This window comes from Neofelis nebulosa, chromosome 12 (assembly GCF_028018385.1).
Source record: "Neofelis nebulosa isolate mNeoNeb1 chromosome 12, mNeoNeb1.pri, whole genome shotgun sequence".
Taxonomy (NCBI): Eukaryota; Metazoa; Chordata; class Mammalia; order Carnivora; family Felidae; genus Neofelis; species Neofelis nebulosa.
In genome coordinates, this window is record NC_080793.1 from 18,360,233 (window position 1) to 18,382,437 (window position 22,205).

Below are 22,205 nucleotides of genomic sequence, written 5' to 3' on the forward strand. Positions count from 1 at the left end.
TATGCAAAACACTGTAGTCTTAATTTTCTACAGCTGAAATAATCTTTTCCTCAAGTTTCCATTTCACTTATAGCAAAAAAAAAAAAAAAAAAAAGTATTTCAGGTTACCAATGAAGGATACAGAACATCCTCTTTAGAGGAAGTACTTAGTCTGTTCAAAGTTGAACTCCTCCCCAGCCAACCCTGCCTTTTCTTCACCAAGCAGTCTCCCCCACCTCCACGAGGCCTCAGGATGCATGGTGTACTAGATCCTTGCTTGGAATCACTATGGATTTCTTACTTGAGCGTGGCTCTGTGCCCTTGCACTGGCATCCGTTAGGATGTGGATGGTCTTGGGTAGTCCTTTGAGGAAGGATATGTTGTCAGAATACACTGCCAAAGTCCAGAGTCATGAGGTCCCCACACTCTGAAGCCCCTCTGTTCTAATCTCAGGTCCCCTTCCCCATCCCTGCCTCCATGCAAGCAGGGGGTTAGGACAGGAAGTCTTGTCAGCTTTGTTATGTCTGCTCTGTAGGTGCAGGAATCAGAGGCTGACTTCCAGTCTCTTGCTCACCTCCTGCTGCCCTCTCATGGGAGCTTCCATGGCTCGTTGGATAGAGGGGCTCCCCAGCTCCCCAGATTAATCCCTGATCTGAAGCAGCAGGCCCCAGTGTCCCTGCTCACCTGCCCTGGGACTTTTCCCAAACACTTGTTAGTATCTCAGCATTTGTAGACACTGCCCTCGAGGCAGGGGTGGATGGGGAGGCAGTGCTGCCTTCCAAAAGACCAGAAAGGGGTTGTCTACCCTTGGGTATGAGCTCCTGGCCCCCCTAGCCTTCTCTTCTCAGCAATCCAGCACAGCACTGATGGCAGAAAGAAGGGTTTTCTCCTTCCTTTTCCTGTCTGGTGGGAACTCCCCTGAGGTCATAGCCTGCACCATCTATACATTAAAATAAGACACTATGATTTGAGTCGGTCAGGCCTGGCTTTGATATATAAGGGGACCTTCACTTTTAGCACAGGCTGGCTTTGGAAACTCTTGTCTAGTTCAAGACACTACAAAGTCATCTTTGAGATGCAAAGCTGAGCAATGACCCCCTTTCTTGTCTAGATGATATCTGCCCTTCTACCTAAGGGATGAATGCTTTTGATTGAGTGGGCGGGGTGCCATAGACAAATATGATTTATGGGGAATGAAAAATACTTCACTTGAACCTCTTCAAAACCATTATTCACCTCGCACACTTATCTAGAAGCATTTTACACATGTGTCTCCTACTAGGATGTGGGAGCTTAAGGACAGAGAATGTCTGTTTTGTCATTGTATTTCCAAGGCCTGGTATGTAATAATGAAAATTCACTGAATATTTGAATGAATGAATGAATGAATGAATGAATAAAAGGTTGAATGTAAGAATGACTCAGTGCAGCACGTGAGCAGAGAATGTAAACAAAGACCCATAGTTAAGAAGTAGATCACAGAACAAAGTTTCTAACTGCTCCCCAAGAAGAGCAGAGTTGGAGGCTGGGTATGGACAGATGTCAGCATCAGTTTCAACAACACTGGTCCCTGTGACTCCAGAACATACAGAGTGCCTGTAGAATCAAGCCTAATACCTCTTAATCTACACTTCTGAGAAGCCCAAGTATTTTTACCAGCTGCTCACCCACCCAGAGGTGGGGAGTGGCTTCCCCAGAGCCAAGATGAGAGCACATGTCCCGGCTCGTTGATCACACAGGAAACCACATCTCAGCCAAAAACACCACTCTCATTTGACAGAAAGCCTCAGTTTAGGCGTAGGTGAGGGATACAGCATGGTTTAAACCAGGTGAGATGTCCTCAGTGGTGCTGGGGGTTGACTGCCACCCTTTTAGGAGGCCTTGGGCAGCCTGGGGGGAGCGAGAAATGGTGGAGAGAGCCACTCCCTGCAGACTGAACAGCTTGCAGGCCACGGCTCCTCGCCTTCCCTCCACTGAGGAAGAGCTGCAGACAGTGCTGGCTGGCTCTGGGATGATTTACTTCCCTGAAATGCCTCAATTTAAATGCTAATTTCCCCAGAACTGAGGGGTGATCGGCTCTTGCGTGCTGGTGGCTGTGTATTAATGTATCCAAAACACTCACACATATTCTTAAATTGGGGCAGGAGGGAGGGAAGACCTCAGGTAGGCTGGGGAGGGTGGCGGAGGAGCCCAGCCTCCCCTGCTTGCTGTTCTTGTCAGCATGGCTGATGGGAGGGAAGCTAGACAAGGTGCATACTCCACGGAAATACTCTGTAGCTTTGAGTCAGGAGGTCCTTTGCAGGTGGCATGGTGGGTGAAGAGGCCTGCCTCTCACCTCTGCACACAACTGAACAGATGCTTACGGGGCTTCTACTAGGAGTAGTCACTGTCTCAGGTGCTCTGAGGCTCTTGAAGAGATTCAGTATCTAGTGTGGGGTTCTGGAAATGGGATCATTAAGGATCACTTTACAAATGACTCTTCCTCTCAGCCCCTGGAAGTCAGACCTCTTACTTCCATTTTACAGGTGAGGTCACGAAGACTCATAAAATGGAAGTGACCTCCCCAAGGTCACACAGCCAGCATTTGGATCCATGTCTTCAGGACTTCTGAGCCCTTGCCTTTTCCACCACCAGACCCCAAGGCCACTTCTGGGATCTATTCACGAGCAAGATGCATGAGGGAAAAGCGATAGGAGGGTTTTATTGCATCTGGGGAAAATCGAGATGATTACATGGAAGAGGAGGTGGGTTTTTAACTTGGCCTCTTGCCTCCTGTTGACATCCTTCAGCGCACCCCGCCTGCTGCATCCCCCCACCCCCAGTGGGAATGCACACACGTACACATGTGTTCATCCAGTGTGGGAGGTCTGACCAACCCCTGCTTAGACCACCGTTTCCCATCTGGTCCCCAGCAGCTGGGTGGGGCTGGAGCCCCTGGCTCCTATCTGAGCTCCAGATAGCTGAGCTCCAGAGGAACCAGGGTGCCATGCAGTTAGGAAGAGGAAGAAAGCAGGGTTTGAAGCTCCGTGGGGACAGGCTGGAGTTTTAGACTTAGATTCCCAAGATCCCTTCAATCCAGTGTTCAGTGAGTACACACTTTGTATGCAGTTTGCACTGGGGAGGCAGTAGTAGCAGAGGGGTAGTCTTGGCCCCCGTGGAGCTCACAGTTTAACAGGCAGGGCAGGTCTCAAGGAAGGTCCCCGGGAGCACATCTATGGGTAGGAGTTAGGAAGCTCTTCGTGGAAGGAAAGATACTATGGGATAGCATAACAGGAGAACTGTCCTGGCAGTAATGTGTAGTCCGAATGATAAGCAGGTGATAGCCAGGCGCACGGGGCAGGGACCTTTCCAGAGAGAGGGCAAACCCCCAGTGGGCCCTTTGTAGGAAGTGAGTATGCCCTGTAAGAGGAACTTAAGGGCGGTCAGTGCGGCTGGAGAACAGCAGACCAGGGGACAGGGGTCAAAACATAAGGCAGGAGGTAGGCAGAGGCTAGATTTCAAAGACCTTTCAGACCTTCCTACATGCCTTGCATTCTCTCTGATCCTTGTAAATGGAGGCACCTCCCTGTTTCCTGCTGGGCCCCGGTGTGCAGAGCAGTCCCTGCAACTTGAGAGACCCTAATAAATGTGGAACAAGTGAGATCTCGTACCTCCAGGGCCCTCCTGAGTGCCCAGAACCCAGGATCTGCTATTTTTAAGTTGATTAATCATTTCCAGGGGTGCCTGGGTAGCTTAGTCAGTTAAGCAACCAACTCTTGATTTCCGCTCAGGTCATGATCTCACGGTTGGCGAGTTCGAGTCCCGCACTGTCAGTGCGGAGCCTGGTTGAAATTCTCTCTCTCCCCCTCTTTCTTTGCCCCTTCAGCACTCTCTCTCAAAATAAATTTTAAAAAAGCTTAAAAAAAGTTAATTAAGTATTTTCATATAATATCAGCTGAGATTGATTCATGGATATTTTGGGGGAGATACTTGTCTAAAGAAACTGTGACCCTGTCCCAGTTTGAAACATGACATCCACTCACGTACACATACAGACGCACCCGTGGGCACGAGAGAGCATCCGCTCTGGCAGTAAAAGGGCAGAACTGACTGGTCTCAGGTTATACCAGGGATCAAGAGCATGGGCTTTGGATTGATCCATTGGGAAGGTGTTTACCAAGTGCAAAGCACTAAGCTGGGAACCTCCCCGTTGGCTACAAGTGGTCTTGGCCCCTGCCAGCTTCCTAACTGTGGACATGTGGGACAGGTTCCTTAACCTCCCTGAGGGCCCATTTCTTTATTTACAAGATGGAGGTAATACTACTTGTCTCCTAGAGGTCTCATGCGGTTAAAATCACACACACACACACACACACACACACACACACACACACACATGCACACACACTATTTAGGGCATAGCTGATGATCAACAAATATGATCGATAAATATTACTCATTCTCCTTCCCATCTTCCTATCTTTGGGATCAGTTGCCTTGTAGTTTGTTTTTGGTTTTGTTTTTGTTTTTGTTTTTGTTTTTCTACACACACACGTACACACAAGCTATGAGAATCAGAATTCACTTTCTGGCAATTGAATTTAACCAGCACCCCGCCGGTCTCCCGCGTCCCTTTTGCAGGTGGGTGGATTCTGAAGCAGCTGTCTGGGTTCTGTCTGCGGTTCTGGGCCCAGGGGAACTTCCTGGCGCCTGCTCTTCCCATCTGAGTTTTTGTACCTCCCGAGAGAGCCCAGGAGATGTGAAAGCCCTGGGCGCCCTCTGCTGGCAACGGCCACGCAGGACTGTGGCCATCCCCAGGCGGTGGCGGCAAAGGGGCCCCTTTCTGAGGGACAGACCTTGGTCTTACCATCCCCTGCTTCGCCCCTGCCTCCCTCCCTCCCAGCCTTCACACTGGCCTTCGATCTCCCACCCCTGCATCTTCCCCTTCTTCCTCACGTGCTTCCTCAACATCCTCCCTGCTTTCCCAAAGCTTCGGGAGAAAACCTTCCTCTAGGAACACAGAGCATATGAGCCCCCACCTCCACCCCACCATCCCGAGGCTGCCTTTCATTGTCCCTGTGGGGTCATATCTACCCACCAAGTGAAGCCTGGCTTGCACAGAAGGCAGAGGGATGTGGAGTGAAGAGGGTGTCTCTGTCTCTGTCTCTAAAAGCAGTGCCAGAGAAGATGGAGACCCTGGATGGTAAAGTGAGAAAACATAAGCTTGCTTTCAGATCCCTCTTCTCCAGTGCACTCTGTGTAAGTTCTGGAAGGTACTGCACACCTCAGAGCCTCTACTTCTGCATTGGCTGAGTGAGCACCCAGCTCATGGCAATGCAGTGAAGATGGGTGAGGTCACGTGGAGACCAGAGCAGCTGGTTCGGTCAAGTCATAACGAGCAGCACGCTCCTTCTCTTGGCCGTGGCCTGTCTGGGCTCAGTGTACCCAGGGGCGCTACTGCTCTGCTGGCTTTGACAGTTCCCTGCACCTGAGCAGTAGTGAGGACTGGGAGCCTTGGGGCCAGACCACCTGGGATCTCCAACTGTGTTGTGCTTCATCTGTTCAGCCTCTGAAGTGAGGGTCCTAACAGCACCGACCTCATAGGGTTGGGAGAAGATTAATGTACCTGGAACTGTGCCTGGTGCGTGGTAGGTGCTCAATAAAAGGTTATTCTTATTGTCTATTGCTGTCTCATTAAGGCAGATCGAACAGCTTTTCTGACCCTCACTTTACAGATGGGAAATCTGAAGTTTGAGCGGTTTGCTCCAGGTTAAGCAATGAGGTGTGGTGTGGTGTGAGCAGAACTGGAGCCCAGTCTCCAGAGCCGCTGGCATCTTCTCACTCGTGCCCATACCTACGCTTGAAACAGGTGCTTGGGTCTCGTGGAGTTGGGTCCCAGAAGCATCCAGCCCACCCAGAATTCCTGATCACTGGGCCCCAGTGGCTGTTCCGCATGGCTCATTTGTCGTCTCCCCCACTAGGCTGGGAAGATCTAGAAAAGTGGGGGAGAATCCGATCTCTCTGAATCTCTCGGGCCAGCTCAGGGCTCCACCCAGAGTGTGAGCTCAGCTGACCTGGGCATGCAGACACCCTCCACCCTGCCGTATCTTTGTGGGGAGATCTGTACCACCACAGGCCACCTCACAAGGGACACAGAAGGAAACTTAGGCCCTCAGACCCTGTCGAGTGTTAACGTGCCCCTTTAGGGGCACTCCCATCGCCCCAGAAGTCCCTCTTTTTCTATTCGCATGGCTGTTCCACACACCCAGGCTTTCAAATGGATCATACGCCAACCACAAACACCTAGGTGGAAGCCATGATCACGGCACACGCATAGACTTAAACAAGTATAGCTCCCGAGACAGACAGGGGTACGCCCACACAGGCACACAAAATAGCATGCCTCAGTGCACCAGCGTGGACCTAGAAACTCATTGTCATGCACACACGTGCTCAGCAGACACTCCCAGGCCCAGCTGCCAACTTTCCCAAGTGTGCAATCAACAGACCTGGGTTCAAACCCCAGCACCCACCACCTCTTCACTCTGCGCCCCGCGTTTTGATCATCTGGGAAAAGAATGTAATCGTAAATGTCTTGTGGGGTTGCTGTGAACGTTAAGTGATAAAATGTATGTAAAGCACTTAGCCAGACCCTAGCAAATTCTGAGGATTGGACACAATGTGAGAGATGATGATGATGAAGATACTGGCAATGCTGAGTATGTTGAAAATGGGGCTAACGTCTCTTACCCTGGACTCCTCAGGGGTCAGGATACAGGGGAGGGGTTCCCTACATGAATGAATCGTTGGGGGGGGGCTTCACAGGTGCCTAGGGTGAGGTGCGCAGCGGGGACAGGGAGTACAGACAGGAAGTGACCCAGCCCCGCCCCCACGTTTGTACAGCTGCTTTTGAACTGCTCAAGAGATCCAGGCTTCAAAGGCATTGCGTTGGCATCCCTATCTTTGTTTTCCTCTTCCTGATTTTCATTTCAAAGTTGCCCTTTCCAGGGGGCACAGTGAAGTGATAAACACCCTCCTCCTTTTCTTCTTCTCCTCCCCCTCCTCCTCCCTCTCCTCTCCAGATTGTGATTAGTGTCTCAGATTCTGAGCTTTTCTGAATACGGAGGGAACTCAAATGTCAGATTTTAATACAATCCGTGCCAAGTGGCTGTCAGATTCCCTGCTTGCACACTCTCAAGAACAGGAAGCTCACCACCGGGCTTGGCAGGCTGTTCTAGTGTTAGGCAGGTCTGTTGCATGAAAGATTGAAGGCTCCCCCCATGGGATGCACTGTTAGTACCCCGCCTGCCCAAAAGACTACCTCTGTTCAGGGTTCAGTCCCCCAAGGTCTGTCTTCTGTTCCCTGCAATGGCCCTGCAGGGAAGGAATAGAGGCATCTGATGAAACCAGGGCAGGAGAAAGAGCATGAGCCTGGAATTGGGCGGGGAGAGTGAGGAGGGGTGGGTCTGGGAGCAAGTCGCTCCCCTTCTCTAGGCCTCAGTTTCCCCATCTGTAAAAGGAGGCGTGTGATCCAAAAGATGCCTTAGAACACTTCCACTTGAGCACACTCACACCCATTCCTTGCAGCCTTCCTTTCTCCAGCTCAACCCTGCCCCTGTTCCTCCAAGCACTCCAGGCTGTGCCCAGTTCCCTCACATTCTAGCTCGCCACTGTCATTGCTTATGCAAGGAGATGTTTAGCAGCCAAATACACAGTTTGTAGAGCCTCAGACTGTGTCTTAAGCAATTGGCAGCTTTATCCCATTAAGTGTTTACAACAACCCTGATATCTCACTTCATAGCAAGGAAACTGAGGTTCTGGGTGGAACAGTAGCTTCCTCAGGATTGTGCATCTAGTGGATGGTGGGCCAGGACTTGAGCCCTAGCCTGCAGGAGTCTAGAGTCTGTGATTAGCACCACGTGCTCTGAGCCAGGACGCGGGGAGCCAGAGGCGAAGGGCAAGGACAGCCGCCTACTCAAGAGTCTCTCAGATCTGACTACAAGAGCCCGGCCCTCCTACCCTGCAGCCCCCAGCAGCCTCCACGTTCTCATTCTGGCGGTCTCTGTGCTCCTCTCCACAGGGAGAACAACTTCATCAAGGACTTCCCTCAGCTGGCCGATGGGCTGTTGGTGATCCCACTGCCGGTGGAGGAGCAGTGCCGGGGGGTCCTCTCCGAGCCCCTCCCGGACCTCCAGCTGCTCACTGGTAAGCCACACATGCTACACCCCTCCCCGCCGCTCTGACCGCACATCTGCTCTCTGGGTGCCTGTCAGTCCTCAGCACATCCAAGACGGGCCTCCTCCTTCATGAGAGACAGAGTGCAAAAGGGACCTGCCATTTGTGGGGGGGGGGGGGGGAAGGGGGAGGGGAGGCTTCTGCTATGGTCCATGCACAGCTAGGGGGATTCCCTGAGACTCCAGCCTCTGATCTGGGCCAAGACTTACTCTCTTAGCAAATTTCAAGTATGCTAACTCTAGGCACCGTGCTGTGCCTTCAATCCGCAGAATTTATTCATCCCACATAACTGAACCTTTGTACCTTTGACCAGCGTCTCTCCATTTCCCCCTAACCCTCAACCATTCTACTCTCTGCTTTTATGAGTTCGGCTTTTTTAGATTCTACATAAAAGCGAGATCATGCAGTATTTGTCTTTCTGCGTCTAGCTTATTTCACTAGGTTTATTTTTAAATTGTGCTAAAGTAACATCACTGGCCCTCTCTACCAGGAGTCTCCCTCACTTGAAAGCATTTGTTACACAACTTGATTTTGAATATGGGCGCTGAGCCATCCTGTGGGGTGGGTGTTATTTTCCCCATTATACAGATGAAGAATCTAGACTCAGAGAGGTGATGGGATCAGCCCAAGGTCACAGAGCACGCCTACCAGGATGAGAACCAGGTTCCACCGCCCTGGGTCTTCTGCCCTATTCACTCTGCTCTGCAGCTCCCCAACCCCCACCCCTCCCTCTCCTTCTCCCCCTCTTCTGCAGGCTCTCCTGGGACTCTCTATCTTCTGTCCCACCCAGGATGCCCTTCTGCTCCCCCTCATCTTCTCCCAGGTCCTCTCCTACCCTTTTCGGAGGGCCTTTCCTAAGATGTAAAGGCCCTGGTTCTGCTTTTGTGATACAGTGGTTGGGGATCTCAACCACTGCCCGCAAGAATGGTCATCCTCACAGGTGATTGCACCCTCTCACTGAGAAGGAAACTGTCCCCCAAGGAAGACCACGCAGTGTGGCCAACTTTGGTTCCTAGCCCCCTCTACCACGTGCAAGCCCTTGGAACCTCCACAGCCTTTCCAATAAAGTGGCATGGACGGAGCAGAGGACCCAGGTCATGTGTGCTTCAGGTCTCCAGGGGCCATACACCGTGCACATCTTCATCTCTGTAACCCTGCAAGGGTCATTGTCCCCTTTCAAGGGGACAGGATTTCTTTCTGATTAGAGAAATCATTTAACTGGTCCAAGGCCACATGACTAGTCCACAGTCGAGTCAGGATTTAAGCCCAGTGGGTGTTGACTCCAAAGCTGATGCCGTATCCACTCTCCTACATCACCTTCCTGACCTGTCCTACTTCAAAAAGAGCCCAGATGTAGATCAGATGAACTCATATATCTAAAAATGCTTTGTAAAATCTGTCTAAAAACTGCTGTGCCTTCCTTAATTTTAGATTTTCATAAGATCATAGGATTTCAGAGCTGACCGAGACTGTCAGGGGCATCTCGTCTAGTCCTCCTTACCAATGAAGAGATCAGATCTGTAATATCCCCACTGAGTAATGATACCTCTTGGATACCCTCAGTCATAGGGAGTTCACCACCCCTTAAAGCAGACATCACCATGGTCTGTGGGGAGGGGCTGTTCTTTAATGGAAAAGCACAGGCATTGACCTGTGTGTCCTTGGGCATTTCCCTCTCTGAGCCTCAGTTTCTTCTTCTGAGATATGGGGTGTAAGAACTATTCTTCAGCACCGTGGTGAGTACTGGAGATCGTAGGTGTAAAATGCTCGGTGCATTGTGCTTCTGTATTAGTGGTACAAATTATTAGGATTGTTTGTTTTGACATGAGGATCTCTGGAGGCATCCTAATAAGGGAACTGTTATATTTCTAGAGTTAACAACAACAACAAAAAAAACTTACCAGTAAAAAACCCATCTTTTGGTGGGGATCTAGGATAGAGTCAGATAAAATGGAGGTCAAGGATGAGTAAGGACCAAGGATGAGCCATACCCTTATGATTGGGTATAGGATGCAAGTGAGCAAGTGAGCCAGTAAATAAGTGTTTGTTGAGAGCCTGTTATGGTCCAGGCTCTGTTCTTGGCTCTGCAGGAGTGCAGATAATAAAGACCATGGCCTTGGGGTGCCTGGGTGGCTTAGTCGGTTATGCACCTGACTCTTGTTTCCACTCAGGTCATGATCTCCAGGTTTGAGAGTTGGAGCCCTGCATCAGGCTCTGTGCTGACAGCGCAGAGCCTGCTTGGGATTCTCTCTCTCTCTCTCTCTCTCTCTCTCTCTCTCTCTCTCTTTCAAAATAAATAAATAAACATTAAACAAAAACAAAACATCTCCTTGACCTCAAGAAGCTAACAGTCCACTAGAGGAGCTTATATTCCAGGCTGGACTCCAGGAAGGACCAGAGATGGAGGGAAGTGAAGGGCAGAGCGATAATAACGACTATGGGGAGGTCCAACAATGTGGGGAGAGGCAAAAATGATGGCTTTATAAGTTTCATGATAATCAAAAGATATAGCATTTGTTTTCCCTTTGGACGCCATGTCATCCAGTGAATGAACTGTGTCCACAGCCTGCATTCAGATGCTTTGCCTCCCTCTCTTGAAGATGGGCCCCCGTCGCCAATCCCCACTCCAAGCCTGTTCTGAATCAGGACGAGCACAAACAGATGGGGCAGAGGCTATCCGGATGCAGGTGTCTAGTCTTCCTGTGCAGACTGTTTGCTCCTGCCTGATTCAAAACACAGCCCCTCCTTCATCCCCCACCCCCACCCATTCTCCTTCTCTTCGCAGCCTCTCCAGAGGAAGGACAGGACAGGCAGAGCAGATAAACAGAGAGGACATATTTATCACAAAACGACCCGCTCCAGTAGACATATATTTGGAGATCATGAATATTTTACTTTAAAATGAAAGCTTCGGAAAAAAAAGAATTATGTTATTCCTGAAAAGGCTAAGGAGGAAAAAAAAAAAGTTGACAGTAATGGACAACTTTAATACTGCAGTAATGTCCAGGAAGAAATCATTGGTTCCAATGAGATTCTCATTTTAATCTTGGTATCAGATATCTCTTTAAGTGCCTCCTCACCAGGGGACAAGAGAAAAGGACAGAAAATGTGCCTGCCATTTGCAGAGGATACATAACAACAATAATATTAACTGCTGATGTGACTAGCATTTCTTTTTCATGTATTTTTTTCCTGATTAAAAAAAAAAAAAGAGATATTTCAGTGCGAAGAGCAGAAAGTTTAGAAAATGCAAATAGATATAAATCAGAATACAAGAATCTTTTATACACCCACCACCTAGAGTTAACCATTTGCTAACACTGTGCTGGTTTCATCTTTGCTTATTCTTTGTCTATACCTGTGTTTTCCAAAATGCATTCTATGGAACATGCGTTCCAGTGAACCCTCTACGAAAATGGGATTCCTTGGTCAAAAAAGTTTGCAAAATGCTACCTTAAGTAGTACAGTACCCACACTGCTACCTTCCTAGAGCTTTAGAATGCATGTTAATCTAGTCAAGGTGCCAAGAAATTATACAGATTAAAAAAAAATTTTTTTAATGCTTATTTAGTTTTTAGAGAGAGACAGAGTGTGAGTGGGGGAGGGGCAGAGATAGAGGGAGGCACAGAATCCAAAGCAGGCTCCAGGCTCCGAGCTGTCAGCACAGAGCCCGATGTGGGACTCGAACTCACCAACCTTGAGGTCATGACCTGAGCCAAAGTCGGTCTCTTCACCAACTGAGCCGCCCAAGTGCCCCAGAAATTACCCAGAGTTTTTAAAATCTTGCTTAATTTCATTTAGCTCAGTCTTACTTGAAATGTGAGCCTTTATGTATGTGCATGTGTGTCTTATGTGATACCGATGTTCACCCCATGTTTCCATGTTAGAAAACAGTGGTCCAAACAGGGGTCAGCCAACAGAAAGAGCCAGATAGTGAATGTGCTAGGCTCTACAGGAAGCTCTGTGGCACCTGCTGAGAACAACTGTCATCCTGTGAAAGCAGCCATAGGTGATACGCAGAGGACGGGCTGTGGTCACTGACCCTGTGCCTGCACATACAGCATTGACAGGTTCCCACAGGACTCCACTTCTGTTATCTTATTTGAGTCTCCCGAGGCATCTGTGAAATAAGGTCAGCATAGGTAGCCATAGTATCAGTGGGGAAACAGAGGCACTGAGATGTCTAATTTCCCATGGCAAGGTGCCAGCAGGATTACATGGAATCATAAATCTGCTTTTGCTTGCTTATAAGCTGTTGGGCAGAGAAAAAGCAGGATTGGGGTTGAGATCAGAGGCCAGGAAGAGGCCTGGAGGCAGATCCAGATAAAGCTGTTGGCCCCAGTGAGAGCCCGCATGCCAAGGCAAGCATCTGCCTTTTTAGAAGGAGCCATTACACAGCAGGGCTGCAGGCTGGGGGTTTTGGTGAGTGTTCTCTAAACACTCTTCTTATTCTTATTCTGTCCCCCAGGAGACATCAGGTATGACGAGGCCATGGGTTACCCTATGGTGCAGCAGTGGCGGGTCCGAAGCAACCTGTACCGCGTGAAGCTCAGCACCATCACCCTCTCGGCAGGTGAGGACCACCTCTCAGGCAGCCAGGGGGCTTGGTGCAATTCAGCACGTGTGCCCAAGGGCTTAGGGGGGAGGGGGCTTGGTGCAATTCAGCACATGTGCCTAAGGGCTTAAGGGGTGCCAGGCCCTGGGCTGGCACTGGGGATGCTGAGGGAATGAGGCCATGCCCTCCCCACCATTAAGGAGCCCACAGGGAGGGGGGACAGACAAGCAGACAGACAGTGACACCCTTACGTTTCAGTCGGTTCAATGCCAACAGTGGGGCAGCAGTGCCCCAGAGGAGGGAGCTGTCTGCTCTGAGGAGTCCGAGCAGCTTCCTGGAGGAAGGGGTATCATAGCAGTATGGGGAAGGGTGAGTGGGAGATGGGGTAAATGACAATCTAAGTCACAATTATGTTCTGTGTATGTCAGGCCTGTGGATTATAAATTCTTCTGAGGCACTGGTTCCTCTGGTCTCTCCTGGATGATTTCCTTTCCTGTCCAACTCCTAGACAGCAATCACACATACCCCTCCAACACACGGGCACATATGCTGCCCATGCTCTACCTGCACAAACCCTGTGTTTCAGTTGACGAGGTACAATTTATAGTTCTCAAAATGGGCCATGTTCTTTCATGCCTCTGTGCCTTTGCACATGCTGTTCCCTCTGTCTGGATCTCCTGGCCCAGGGAACACATCGTGCAGTGCTGCAAGACCCCTCCTGTGTTCTCCATTCCCCTCAGAGTAACTCCGGATATTCCCTGTGAGCACCTGTATTAAAGCACTAACAAGTGCTAGGTGCATATCTGAGTCTTGTCTGTCTTCTCCCCTGACCCAAGAACTGTGGGTAGGGTGTAGGCCCTGTTCTTTCCGGTATCCTCTATTGTATTCTCTGTAACTAACAGAGAATCAACACATTGTTGGCACTCTTGTTTGATAAAGGAATTTAAAAAAAAAAAGGAAAACTGGAAAATTCAGAGTGAATGCAAGTTTCTGGAAAGATGGGGGTTTCTACCCCGGCTGTAACTCATAACGCTGCCACTGAATGATTGTCCCTGTGTCTCCTACTTACTGCCACATCTTTTCTTATCTTTTTCAATATCACTTTGTTCACGAGCAACACGGAACTCTTTTAGTCTAGGAATCAGGGGACTTTCCCATCTGGGAAATACAAATAGTGATTATTGCTGATGTTGGCTAAGTCCTTTCTAATGATTTTTTTTTTTTATCTTAGGACTTCTATCAGTCCTGCAAGGAAGGCATTATTTATCCCATTTTTTTCCAGATGAGGAAACTGAGGGTCAGAGAGGTTAAGTAACTTGCCCAAGGTCACACTAGTAAGTGGCCGAACAGGAGCAGAGCAGGGATTTGATTACAGTTTTGTCTGCCTGGATAAAGAGCCACAGGTCATCTCCATGGTGTTGTTATTTATTATTTAAGAGAAATGATCTCATCATTAACACTGCTGCATTAATTACCCAGTTGTATGAGTTAACAGATTGATGGAGAGGGGTTGTCCTAATCAAACAGCCATTCTTTTGAGGCATGTTTCTGTTTTCCCTACCACCCACACTCTTGCACGGCACTTGTGAATGAGACTGCGATGTTTGTGTTAAAACTACAAAGGTGTATCAGCTTTAATTAATCGATAATGATGCTCCTGGGAACCCCTTGTAAATCAAGTGTTGGCAAACTGCAGCTCATTTCTACTGTTGGAGAAGGGCTTGCTTGCTGTTTTACATTGTACTTTCATGCGGCACAGAATCCACTGCTCTTGGAAGAATGGTGGTTGGTGTCCCCGCCTTGTCCCAGGACCTGTGTCCTGTACCGGGGTGGGGCGGGGGTGGGGAAGGACGCGTTTCCAGACTCAAAGACGAGTGGACTAGCTTCTGCCGTCAAGGTGGCGCCCCCTGGCGGTGCAGAGTGTAGGTGCGGCTGGCCAGGACTGTGTGAATGGTTTCTTGGGAGGGTGGGGGTGACTTTCCGGGGACTTCGTGCACAGGGAGGACATAGGGAAGAAGTGGGGAGGCCATTCCGGTGGGTGGTGGTGTGAATGTGTATGGGTGTTGCATGTCGGGGGATGTACGTGAAGAAAGGATGGTGGAGATCTCAGGTCACATTTAGGAGAAATCAGAAGGCTGATTTGGCTGGCTGATTTGGCCTGATGTAGGTGGCTCATGGGAGATGCCTTTGGAGGCCTGGAATACCAGGTAAGGTCACTGGACTGGTCATCTAGTAGCAGGAAGGAGCCCACACAGGACTTAAGGCTCTTGGAAGCACAGCTTGGTGACCTGCCTGCCGGGGGAAGGTGAGGGGGGGATAGCAGTTGCTGAGTGATTGCTGTGCAGGCACCATGCTGGGCACTGAGGACCTAGGTCTCTTTGGCACAGGACTAAGGACAGTAGAGCAGCAAAGGAAGCCCTTGGCCACGTCAGGAGAGAGAACATACCACTGTTTTGGGAAGGCAAAGGCAGAGGCAGAAGGGAAAGTAGTGTTATAGGAAGCTAAGCCAGGGATCAAATCTTAGCACGGAGAGTATCTGCTGAGCCTAGGCCAGTGCAGCCCCAGGGCTCCAGCCATGGAGAGTTCAAGCCCTGGGTGACTGGATGCCGCGGGAAGTGCATATGCTTTGGAGTGAAAGCAGAAGGGGCTGGGAATCCTAGCTCCTCTGGCTGGAAGACCAAGGAAATGATTTATAGTCTGAGATTTGACTTGCTCACGTACACAGCGGGGGGTGCCCTGTTGGGGCCTAAACTAAGTTGGACAAAGTGGGCAAAACAGTGAGCAGTGTGCTTGGTACACATTAGTTGCTCGGGACAGACATCAACTTTGATTTCATGATCATGACTTTCAGGTCCCATGATCTAGGTCGCCAGGCTTTTGGCCTTACTCCGCTGTTGTTCCCCTCTCAGTTGTGGGTCCACCACAGGGACCGACCTTTGCCGTGTGAGCGAAGGGGAACTTGTCCCGTATGTTCAGACCCGTGCAGCCAGCAGGCTGATGCGGTGGTGAGGGATAAGGCACCAAACCTGGCTGGAAAGAGCCCCCTGCCACTTACAGTTTGGCAGCCACTGGCCTCCCAAATCTGACCACCTCCCCCTGCTCCTCCTCTGTCCAGGCTTCACCAACGTCCTCAAGATCCTGACCAGGGAGAGCAGCCGGGAGGAGCTGCTCTCCTTCATCCAGCACTATGGCTCCCACTACATCGCAGAGGCCCTCTATGGCTCCGAGCTCACCTGTATCATTCACTTCCCCAGCAAGAAGGTCCAGCAGCAGCTGTGGCTCCAGTATCAGAAAGGTAAGCCTGCAAATGCTTGCTGAAGTTGGCAGCTGGGTGGAGTGTGGAGGTAAGGCTCCTACAGGCTAAATCCTGGCTCTGTCTTGTACAGGCTGTGTGCCCTTAGGCGGTCCCCGCCCCAATCTGGGCTTCCTTGCACCACTGACCCTATAAGGGGCCGTATGATGATATCTCAGGATTCTTCCAGTTCAGGCATTTTCTGAGGCTGCAAGGTGGTGGTCAGCACTCCAGAACTCTGGTCTTCTCCCGCAGGCTCCTTGTTCCCAGCTCTCTCCCCTTGAAACAACTGTTGGGGGAGAGTTAGAGGGGTGGGAGTGGTATCTCCTTGACCCCTTCTTCTCTCCAGGCTGCTTGGAAGCCTGGCAGCCATCTCTTTGTGTCTGAGGGCACAGTTTCGAGTCTGTCCCATGGAGGGCCTTCTGTCCTCAGGGAGGGTCACCAGATCTTATCTCCCTTCAATCCTCAGCTGTTACCAGAGTTGGAACTCCCCAGATCAGATGCAGGAGACCAGTCTCCACCACCCCACCTTGGGAACTTCATTCCCTTCCCACCTCAGTTTTCCCTTCCTATGAAATGAGCACTTTAGCTGTTCTTGTCTGCCTCCCACATTAAAGGGTAGTAGTTTGTGTAGCAGCATTTTGAGAAAGACAGGCATATGGCATACATGAATGAGGTATGTTAACAGGCCTGTGTATTCACATCCCCATTTCACAGGGGAGAAAATGCGTCTCAGTTGTGCCAAGTCAAATGCCCAGAGATACACAGCTAATAAGTAGCAGGGCGAGAATTGCTTCCTGTTAGCGTTCGTTACTGTTATCATCGATCAACTGAGAAAGAAGAGTTCTCGATGGACGATGGATGGAAAGGGTGGGGAGCAATGTTAAACATGTGCTTGCACCGTCGCCACATGGCTCAGCTCTGTCTCAAGAACCGGATCAGCCGTAACCCTCAAACCCGCAGAACATGGGGGCCACCAGGGACCTTACACGTCTCGCTGGGCTTAGCAACCCAAGTTTGCAGTTGGGAAAACTAAGGCCCAGAGGGAGGAGGAAGCTTGCTTAGCATCACAGAGCTCCGCTGGGTGGGCCAAGACGAAGTGGGGTGCTTCAAGCTCCCCATCAAGGGTTTTGCATGCCGCCCCTCCTCCCTGACTGGATGGTGCCCCACTGCACCTGCATTTGCCATCTCTAGAACTTTTCCTTCTGTCCTGGGGCCTTGAGACCCCCACCATGGTCTCACCTCTCCCTGCCTCCTGTGTGCAACTGTGTGGGCCACAGGGTGGTTTATAGATGCGGGGGACATAATTGAGTTGTCTGGGAATAGCTCTGTTTTATGGCTGTGACAATGACAGTCTTTAAGGAAGTGCATTAAATCAATAGAAGTCTCGTTGTCTTCCCCTATAAATAACGTGACACATCATTAAGCAGGGCAATAAGCTTCAGGACTTTGAAGTAATACAATTAGGTTATGTTTATAAAAAGCTTCGCTCACTGTGGCCGCTGAACTAACTCGCCTCGGCCCGCGTTTGGGGCCTGGGACAGCACTCTCATGCTAAGTACCACGTCAGCTGCTTCCAGGCCTTGGACTGTTGCACTCCAGAAAATCCCACTCCTCATACAGTGAATGCATGGACTCTGTTGCAAGTCAGATGGTTTGGGGGCAGAGAGGAGGCCTGAAAGGGCATCTGGGGGCCCCTTTAAGACTCCAGAGTCTTCAGGTTTGCCACAGACTTGCTGGGAACCCTTGGTGTGGTAGTTTTTCTCTCTGGGCTGCCCGTGCTGAGGCGCTTTTCCTTCTTCTATCATCTAGGCTTGCCCCTAAGAAGAGCACAGGAATATGCTGAGGCCACCTTAACACTAACGTGTGCGTTCCTCTCTCTGTCCACCTGCTGTGATCTAGATGGCACATTAAACACGATGGTTTTATTTTTTAAATGTGGGAGTGATGTTTGCAAGTGGGAAGCTGAGAAGCCGGGGATTCCACCCCCCACACCCCAAAGAATTGAAAGAACTCTGGGCTCAGAGATAGCAGGTGACCTTTCTCTCCCCAGCCATCAGCTCTGTGTCATGGGCGCTTGCTAAACAAGGGCTCCCTGGGAAGCAGGTCAGGGTGGATCTGGGTTTGGAAGCTGATCACTCTGGTGGCAGAGCTGTGGGAAGAGGAGAGCTAGTGTGGGGCCGAGCTGGACAGACAGGCTTGCAAGCCTCCTGCTGGGTAACCTCGGGCAAGTAACTGCTACGTTTCAGTGCCCCCACTTGTTAAATGAGAGATAGTAATTCCCTTGTGGGGCTGTTGGGAAAATGAAATGAGATAATACAGGTAAGATGTCTGGCATAGAGTAAGCACATGAAAAACTGTAGCTTAAAATAAAGCGAAACGTGTGGGCGTCTGCTGAGGATTTCTGGTCCTGGCCACAACTCCTGGCTCACGTGTAAACTCAGCCCTTACTTCCCCCTGTGACGCACCTGTGTCAGCATAATAGGACAATCCCTGCAAATATCCTTCCAACCAGAGAGTGTAGGGGCGGAGGGGTTCCTGGAGTCTTTGAAATCTATGGTTAGCTCCACATGATGGCTTGTCCTTGGCTGGAAAGACCAAGGCTGGAAGAGAAGGTCAAGAAAAAAGACCCAATAGGGCATGGGTATTGAGCACAGACATGAGTAGAGCACTTCACAGAGTATGGTTCCACTGGTTCTCCCACGTACCCCCGGAGGCAGAGAAAGCAAGGATACTACTCACCCCTTATCTTAAAGAAGGGGAACCTGGAGTGTAGAGAAGAAAAGGGGCTTGTCAGGGCCACACAGTTTGTTAGTGAATGAGATGGTGTTTGAATTCCAACCTGAGTACAGTGTTCCCTAGATCTTGTGTCCCCAGAAATTACAAATAAATGCCCCAGCCTTTCCAGATTTACTAATCATGGGGCTCTGGCTCCTGTTGTGACACAAAGCAGCCACTGGAAAATCACTGGAAAGCCCAGGGGGTTGGGGTGAATGTGCCTGATTAAAATATCCTCATGAGAGGTTCATTTTATTCCCCTAAGTGCTTCTAAGTGTGCATTCCACAGGGAGAAAAAAGTCACATTTATCATGCATTAATTCTTTAATTCACTAATACCCAAATGCTCCTTCTTGGCAGACCTCACACCAGGTGCTAGGGGCACCGCAGTAGACAAGATGTGGGCACTGTCCCCTGTTGTTCATCACCAGTCTGTCTTAGACTTTCAACATTTTACCATTTTTGTTGTAGACTTTTTTTTTTTTTAATTCACTGGTAAATAGCTGGAAAGAGGGAGGGACTGACACATGGTAAAGAACCCAGTCACTATCATGTGATGGCCCATACCTTTCCTTTCATGTGCCAGTTTTGATCAGTTAGGGAGTAGCTTGTCTAGGCCACTGTATGGAGCTCATTGAAGTCACTGGCCAAGAACATTATGATCAGTTAACATCTGCTGTGATGCAGATAGCGGGGAGGGGGGTAGTCTATGTATTGCTCTCCCTGCAGTAGGGCAAAGTGAATGCTAAAGTAACAGACCCACCTTGTGACACTGATTCCAGAGGGGGACTGGGTATGCCAAGCAGGACTAGAAAGGTCTAGGCAGGGAGGTGGGGCTTTCTACCACCAAGTGGGTCTGGTCAGCATTTCACCGGTCTGGAGGGGACCAGAGCACCAAACAGGCCAATTAGATGGTGCCTGTCAGAACCCAGGAAGAGCTGGACCTTAGAAGGCAACCAGAGTAGCCAAAATCATCGCTGGACCCTCCAGGCCCAGGCAGGCTTAGTGTGGAAGCTGCTTAGCCTGTCCGTCTCCTTTGACCTTCACCTCTCCTCCCAGGTGGTGCCCCAAGGACCACATGGAGTTTTGAGTCTCTTGCCTCAGCTCACTTTTCACTAAATACTGCTGTGGTCTTGATATGTGTGTATTTTAAAAAGCTACCTTTCTCCCAATTGGGCCTCCATTTCACTCCTTGACTTGATATTCACATATTCTGCTTAGCTGTGACCTTGATACATGAGACTTTTATCATGATTAAGAACTCTCTCTATGAAGTTATCTATCCCCTGGCTACCTTGGATAAAGACTTCCTCATTCGGAGATAAAGCAGAGGTTTTGCAATCAGATGGACTCTGGTTCAAATGCAAGCTCTACCTCTTACCAGCTGTGTGTTCTTGGGCAAATTGATTCACTCTCTAGATCAGTTTCCTCATATGCAGAACACGGGCTCCCATGAAAGCATAGCGTATCGATGGACTCATCTAGCACTGAGCTGGGCACCTAATTATCATCTTGATCCAACCCATTCCTTCCCCACCATAGTTGCCATGTCTGCTCAGGTAACTGCGTTTGTGTGTGTGTGTGTGTGTGTGTGTGTGTGTGTGTGTGTGTGTGTACGTGCACATGTGCACACGCGTGTGTGAAAGAGAGACAGAGACCAACTGAAGGAGGTAGGAGGAATCAGAAAAAATGAGAGATAGGCAAAGGCAAACCAAGGTACACACACACACAGATACCCAAAGGAGAGACCAAGAAAGTGTAGAAGAGAAAATTTATGCAATTAATATGACTTTTCCAAGTTTATAGACTCTGTGACCCTGTGAAAGGACATCTTCCAGTGAAGGTTATACTGCTCTTGAGTTAAGATTGGGATAGTCCATGGTATAGAGATGTCCTCACAGATAAATGCCTGGTGCCACCTTTAAAAGCTGTTTTATCTCTATTATAATTTCCCAAGACTGTCCAAGGGAATGAATTTCTGCATTTCCATTTGAATTACAATGCACTTTTGAATGTCAGCTGAGGCATTCCTAGACTCCTCTTTAAAGGAGTTTTGGCTGTTTGAAAGGCAGCCCAGGGGTTGAGGTGGGGGGGAAGAGAAGGGAAAGAAAGTCAAATGTCACCTCCTTTTGTGAGGACAGTTGTGGCCAAGGGGCTGATGCGGGCTGGAGAACTCTCTGGGGCTTTCAGTTTCCTGAGGGAGCTTGCTTCAAAGACAGCAACCAGACATGAAAGGAGTTGTTCTCAGAGCCGAGACCTGCCTGGGCACCGGTTTACTTCTCTGTAGATTCAATCATCGGGGGCAGTTTTCAGGTCCCGTTTGCTTGACCTTGTGTTAGCAGTTGACAGAGTTGACCACTTCCTGCTTGAGGCGCTTTCTGTGTTTGCTTCCATGGCACCAGACCTTCCTTGTTGGCCACCTCCCTTCTTGCCGGCTCCTTTCTCTGTCTGCTGCATCCTCCTATGCCAAACCAGTTCGTGTGGCTGCACAGGACCCTGGCCTGGGCCCTCTTCTTGGACTGTCCTTCCCCTCTGTGGGGACTCTGTCACCATCCCTACAATTGATGACTCCCACTTCACACCTGCGCCTCCAAGCTTTCCTCTGGTATTTGCTGTTATGCCAGCTCCCTTGCCCGCCCAAACTCTGCCCCACACACCCTAGACAACCTAGCAATTTCCGGTGTTCTCGCAAAACGTGCCATGATCTGTTTGGATCTTGGGAAGGGAGACAGAAGGCTGAGTCCTTCTTCTTCTTCTTTTTTTTATTTTAATTTTTTTTTTAACATTTATTTATTTTTGAGAGACAGAGAGAGACAGACTGTGAGTGGGGGGGGGGGGGCAGAGAGAGAGGGAGTCACAGAATCCGAAGCAGGCTCCAGGCCCTGAGCTGTCCGCACGGAGCCCGACACGGGGCTTGAACTCACGGACCGTGAGATCATGACCTGAGCCGAAGTCGGACGCTTAACTGATTGAGCCACCCAGGCACCCCTGCTAAGTCCTTCTTAATGTCTCCCTCTCCCTCCCCCCGCCCATTTTGCAAATGTGATCCATTTTAATTCCCAGTTAGGTCTTGAATTTACCCTTTTCTTTCCATCTCACTGCGGTCGCTCTGTCACAAGTTGCCATCGTGACTTGTCTGGACTCTAGCATTGACATCCTACCTGGACTCCCTGCATCCACTCCTGTCCCCCATCAATCCAAACCACACAGCAGCCCTCAGGACATGGACCAGTCAGGGCTCTCCAGAGAGATGGAACCAACAAGATGGTTGGTTGGATGGATATGTAATATTCATGTAAAAGATACATTTGATACACACACACACACACACACACACACACACACACGGAGAAAGAGAGAGATTTATTATAAGGAATTGGCTCATGT

The 22,205-nt window shown here is 49.8% G+C and overlaps 1 protein-coding gene across 4 annotated transcripts in view; it reads left to right on the forward strand.

Moving 5' to 3' along the window:
• The window catches only part of ASTN2 (astrotactin 2), an 885,184-nt gene that overhangs the window by 630,498 nt on the left and 232,481 nt on the right, over positions 1 to 22,205 (forward strand). For all 4 annotated transcript variants that reach the window (XM_058694362.1, XM_058694365.1, XM_058694363.1 and 1 more), the window contains 3 exons: positions 8,039 to 8,163; positions 12,662 to 12,766; positions 15,864 to 16,043. In XM_058694362.1, coding sequence (XP_058550345.1) covers positions 8,039 to 8,163; positions 12,662 to 12,766; positions 15,864 to 16,043 — 410 coding nt within the window. The remainder of the gene's footprint in view (positions 1 to 8,038; positions 8,164 to 12,661; positions 12,767 to 15,863; positions 16,044 to 22,205) is intronic.